The sequence below is a fragment of the Limulus polyphemus genome, unplaced genomic scaffold, assembly GCF_000517525.1.
Source record: "Limulus polyphemus unplaced genomic scaffold, Limulus_polyphemus-2.1.2 Scaffold577, whole genome shotgun sequence".
Taxonomy (NCBI): Eukaryota; Metazoa; Arthropoda; class Merostomata; order Xiphosura; family Limulidae; genus Limulus; species Limulus polyphemus.
The window spans coordinates 449182-455339 of record NW_013666187.1 but is presented as its reverse complement, the minus strand read 5'-3'; the positions used below and the strand labels follow the sequence as shown (position 1 = coordinate 455339).

The following is a 6158-nucleotide window of genomic DNA, read 5'->3' as shown; positions in this document are numbered from 1 at the left end:
AGGTCTCTATCTCTGCCTGGCTGCAATTATATATATATCGTCACTTCATTTGCCGGCTTATATATATATATAAAAATAGAGGGCGCGTAGAAAAGACTAGAGTTGTCACGAACAGACATGATCCTTCTAGAATCTCATGACGTGTTACTACCGTCACGTGATTTTCGCTGTAGTAACAGTGGGATTGATTATCACATTATACCGTCCACACGAGTATGTTCGATTACGCATTTCAGTTTGGTGATCCGCACATTTCAAGTAGAGTGCCCTAACCACCAGGCCATGTCAGGCTTATGGCAATCTGCATGTACATCAATCACAAACTGGTAAAGAACGCTCGATGATCATATTTGTCACACATAATTAGAAAAACATCCAGTGAGTAAAAACTTAAAAAACACATGATCTATTTTAATAATATCATAGGGAAACAGAAACTAAAAAAAAAACAAAAAAATTATAACTCCAAAGTGACAGTATTGTTTGTTTATATTAGGGCAAAGCCATATTGGGCTATTTGCTGTGCCCACCGCGGGGAACAGATTTTTTAGTACTGTAAGTCTGTCCCACTGGGTATAAGGTTAGTAGCGAACTATACGAGATTTCTATGAAATACACGTGTAAATTTATATTTAATTAATTGTTTATTTTCACTCCAAGGAAGATTTTATATTAGTTATTCTGTGTACAAATCCAGGATAAAAATGACTAATTATGTTATGGTTAATATTAGTTTGAGCTCTTTTGGTCAAAAGAAGGCTTTCTGACTGACTAGCTCTTAAGAGACTTTGGCCGACCGGTTTTCCTATGCCGACATCTGGTTTCCATCGTGTAGGGTTAGGATTTCTAATTAAGACTCAAGAGAATCTCTCAGGCCTACAACCGGATCGTGATCGCCCACTAACAGGAAGCCAGTTGTTTCTCTTCCGGTTATAGTAAATACTTTATTTAAACAATGATTTGGAAAACCTGCACTCTAAACTTATTTTTACTGAGGGAAAATACACAGCAATGTTGGTTTTGAAAGCATAAATAAGCATCAAAATATTAATACAAACATAAAAAATATACCAGTTTTCTCTTTGAGCACGTGAGAATTCCACCCCCGCCCTATTCTGAATGTAGGAGCATTCTGCGGGTTATTGAGAACTGTGCGAAGGATAGAACAAACAGCCAATCACTACCAGACGACCTCTCAGCGATCGGCCCGCCAGTACGCGCTCACAAGCTTCACGACCATACATGTGCATTTAAGAAGCCGCATGAGGTCGTGCGCTCAGAAGGAAATGGCGGAACGTGGTGAGGTAGTAAGTAGCGCTTACCGGTTTAGGAAGTACACTTGGAAATTCTTATTTACGTGGATTTTATTTTTGGGTTTCTTCCACCCTACTCCGGGACAAAATGTTGAAAGATTAGGCTTTAACTCCAGGCGGCGGACGTCCAGTCCCTGCTACGATGACCAGAGCCGACCTCAACGATGTATGCCAGAATTTAGCAACGCTGCTTTTAACTTGCACGTGGAAGCAACTAACACTTGTGGAGTACGCGGCCCGACGGAATATTGTCTTCAGACAAGTGCAACTGGAGCGAGGAAGTCCTGTGAAATATGTGACAATACTTACCGTGATCTTGCTCACCCCCCAGATTATCTGACGGACTTAAACGACAACAACAACGAGACATGGTGGCAGAGTGAAACAATGTATGAGGGGCTTCAGTACCCCACCCAAGTGAATTTAACTTTACACCTCGGTGAGTGAAAACTGTTGTTAGAATCTCTAGTTAAAATAAATAAAACAATAAAATAAGTTTTGTTCAAAATTTAAACACACACACACATGTATTTATTAATTAGAACCTAGAGGAAGAATACAGCAAAAATATTCATAAAATGTACGTTTGTTGTCCGGTCACAAGTGTGTTTTAATTTAAGTGAGATGTTAATAAGCGTGACATCAGCTCGACGTTAATGGTTATATCATACAGCGTATATTTTCCAATAAAAATAAAAACTTTAGTAAAGTATTTCTTTAAAAACTCTACTTTACCGAATACATTTTCATTTTTAGAGATTGAAACGTGACGTATATTTGTACAAATCCTAGAAAACAACAACGATTAATTAATTACTATTTCTTTAAATGTGTAGTACATAAGCTTTTGAACGTATATTAACAGCTTATAAGCATTAACGGTTTAATTTGTATGTTTAAGTAAAAAAAAAAATAATTTTTTAAGGTTTTTTTCTGTTTGCATCTTAATTTCCAGTATGTACAAAAGTTATATTTTTCTTCGCTTTTACAGCTAAATAAATATTATATTCAAATTAGACATTTTGATTTTCGTATTTGTTATATTATGTTATTCTGGACTTGTCATCGAACACGTTTTTACTCGCGATCTGTAACAACACGTAAGCTCGGTTTTCGTGTGTATTCGGCATGACGTAAGCATTTCACGATTTGGAATCATTGAACCTAATCCCATATGTCGGGGTGGATAATAAAAGAAAACAAAGCGGGTTTGAAAATCTGATCTTTTTACTAATTAATTACTACTACTTTTTATATATCGGTCATAATACTGCTCTTTAATACTTGTGATCTGTGCAGTTTGTAATTTACCCAAATAACATTGTCAGATAAGGTAAGGTGTTAATAAGAAGCGTTTATTATGTCCATTGATATAACGTAGTTAAATTTACCCCTTCCCATTATTATTACCTTTGCCTTGTTTCTCCTCTCTCCCTCCCCAAATAGGGCAGACGCACAGATCGTGGACTGCCTTAGGGCTTGGCTTTGAAACACCGCACATGCTCGTGACTCACACAGTTGAAGACCACCCCACTCATACTGGAGACTTTCCTTTTCTTATGTGCATACAAAATAACAGAAACACGGTTCGAGTTAGAAAAACGTTAAGAACTGTTTTTTTCTCTTCTTTTTGACATTGTTAAATACTTTGGCTAGTTAAAGCAGTGGTATATCAGTTATGTTTTTCTAAACTGTTAATATTGTCCAAATGTTGTGGAAAGAAGTGTTGGATTTTTTAGTTTATTGACATACGTTATATAATCAGTTTGTTAGTCCATTAACACAAGTTAGTAGACGTGTTTGAGTATCCTTTAAAGATAATTCAGTCTTAACCAAAAGGCCTATATTCCACGCTCAGTCTTAATATTGCTCCAGTTCTTCCATATAAATGGGCATAGATGATATATATAATATATAAAGATGTGTCAGCATTTCGTATTGTTTGTTTAACACGATTACGTGGAGTATATTTTCAGTATGCTGTTAGCCCGGTACCACGCCTGCAGCTGTTATATACACGAAGACAGGAATATGGCTGACGCAGCATTATCCACCCACTTTTCTTTCCATGGGATGGTTAAACATAATAAACAGAGCACGTTTACACATTGTTGCCAGATGAGCAACAACAACAACGAATGATATTAAAAAGGAATTCTTTGGTGGAGAATTCTACTTGAGAAATAGTTTAAAAGAGACAGTGGAACAAAAGTCGATATCATTCGATGTCATATTGTTTTCACCATGCATTGTAAAAACATTAATATGGTTCATAACGATTCCTAAAGAACATGTGTTGCACTTTCGCTATTCAGTTAGTTATACGAAGAGGGGGGCTGAGGCATTCTTTGGGGCAGCTTAACCTCCCCCCCCCCTTACCGTCGGCCATAACTGTATCGCTTGTTCTACTGTATTACTATAGTTTATAGTAATTGTTTATCATTAAAGTCTTATTCAGACTGTTTTTAACTCTCTTTTTTTTCTATGTAAAACTTTATTTATTTGTATCTAGGGGTGACGCCAGTCTCTTCCCGATGGAGGGGATGAGATGGACTAGATAAAATTGTAGGGGGCATGCGATTTATGCTAGTATTTTTTGTTAAATATATAAATATATATTTATCTGTTTATTACAGTATTTAGATACCAAAAATTGTTTATTTGTATCAGTATTATTAATTTTACAAAATATGAATATTATTTATCTTAGAAAATATAAATATTATTTATCTTAGAAAATATAAAAGATATTTATGATTATGATTTATGCATTTCCTTCCTTGTTTTGCTCTAATATATAAACTGAAGCTCCCGTCAAAAAACCGTTATCCTCTTCGAACACGTGGGAGTGGAAGTATACAGCTCGCTTAACCCTTCACTAGTCACGTGGGACACAGGCGATTTTCACCTCTCTTGTTTTTCTTTTTGAATTTCGCGCAAAGCTATACGAGGGCTATCTGCGTTAGCTCTCCCTAATCTAGCTGTGAAAGATTAGAGGGAAGGCAGCTAGTCATCACCACCCACCGCCAACTCTTGGGCTACTCTTTTACCAACGAATAGTGGGATTGAACGTCACATTATATCGCCCCTCACGGCTGAAAGGGCGAGCATGTTTGGTGTGACAGGGATTCGAACCCGCGACCCTCAAATTGCGAGTCGAGTGCCTTAACCACCTGACCATGCCGGGCCTTCACCTCTCTTAGTTATGCATAAAAGAATGTCTTGTAAATTTCCTTGTAGCTATGACTATGAGTGAGTGTCATCGGCACCATTCAAGTGTACAGGCGTATAGATTAATGTGTACAATGTCGTACAAATAGATAAGTAATAATAAAAAAAAAAAACTTTTCAACTTTTCGTTGGGTGCGGGAGCAACGAGGGGAGGGTTACGGCAACTTTTGGGGACGTTTCTTACTACATTTATCGAAGTACGATGTAATTAATCTGTCGCTTATCGTTAATTAACGTATCGATTGTTAGACAATACCATTCATGTGATTTATTTGAGGATAAAACGTAATCTGTCTGCTGAAGTTGAAACGCACAGAACCTTATTTTTACCATAGTTTTAGCTTTAGTTTTACACTTTTCAAACCCAGAAATTTTGTCGGGATTTTGTCAACCTTTTTACATTTAAACTTGAAAAGGGAGATGTAAAAAATGCAAGTTATTACATTATCCACAGTCACTTACACCTTAAAAATGAAATGTTTTTCAAACTTTATACTCGAATAGCTCTTTGAAATACGTTTGTTTTTATAATTATTTCGACATGTTAACTCTTTCACTACTACATTTATAGATGCACACAGAAACCCAAGTAGAATATATAAATCATTCGCGTCTCACTTTTTAATTGTTATATCGACTCGAATTTTGTTTAGAACTAATTATATGAAATAGTTTACAACGGAATAGTTTATATGAAATAGTTTACAACGGAATGTTATGTTCTTAGATTGCAAGCGGTATTAAGTAAAATAATTATTCGTGTATTTATTTCCAAAATTTTTAAATCACTACGCAACGTTGATATTTTTAATTAACAATAAAATTATTGACACTTCTTCTTCAGAAAATTTACTTAATGTTGCACTTTTCAAAATTAAAACTATAAATCAGTATGTAACGTTGATATTTTTGATTAGCAATAAAATTATTGACACTTCTTCTTCAGAAAATTTACTTAATGTTGCACTTTTCAAAATTAAAACTATAAATCAGTATGCAACGTTGATATTTTTAATTAACAATAAAATTATTGACACTTCTTCCTCAGAAAATTTACTTAATGTTGCACTTTTCAAAATTAAAACGTGTGTGTGTTTGTGTTCCATGTATGTACTCGTGGCAATGCTCTAGAAATATGTTTTTTGTAATCATAGTAGTAAAAGGGTTAAGAAAAACGAACTATTTTATTTCTAGAGACTTGAGAAAGGTTTGGCCGATTATAATAAAATATGGCTTATTTGCACAGCTATAAAACTGGCGGATATTTCAACATTTTATATTTGAAAAACGTCCATTGTGGACATATTAGTTACATTATGGTTCAAGTGAAGTAGACAGTTTTGTAAAACAAACAAACAAACACAAAGTATGCGTGCAATTAAGTCCATAGAAAGTTGTTTTCAATGACAGGGCTTCATTGAACATCGAATATTACATACTGTGAAACTATGTGTTACTATTAGAAGACAGCAAGAACTGATAGGGTAAAATTCGATGACGAGGAACCAACTTTGAGATTAATAATGGCTGGAGACGGCTTAAATGGGTAATGAAGAAAAATTTTAATATAAGTTTAACATGGCAGCAAATGTACAACGTTTCGACAAGGTTTTG

General features: G+C 35.1%; 2 protein-coding genes across 2 annotated transcripts in view; one reads left to right on the top strand and one right to left on the bottom strand.

Moving 5' to 3' along the window:
* LOC106459220 (lysine-specific demethylase 8-like) overlaps positions 1 to 1125 on the bottom strand; it is a 33016-nt gene extending 31891 nt beyond the window's left edge. The window contains exon 1 of the mRNA XM_022385663.1: positions 1072 to 1125. The gene's annotated coding sequence lies outside the window, so the exon portion shown is untranslated. The remainder of the gene's footprint in view (positions 1 to 1071) is intronic.
* A 48-nt stretch (positions 1126 to 1173) lies between these two features.
* LOC106459219 (laminin subunit gamma-1-like) overlaps positions 1174 to 6158 on the top strand; it is a 76526-nt gene continuing 71541 nt past the window's right edge. Inside the window, exon 1 of the mRNA XM_013918824.2 lies at positions 1174 to 1752. Coding sequence (XP_013774278.1) covers positions 1263 to 1752 — 490 coding nt within the window. The 5' untranslated portion in view covers positions 1174 to 1262. The remainder of the gene's footprint in view (positions 1753 to 6158) is intronic.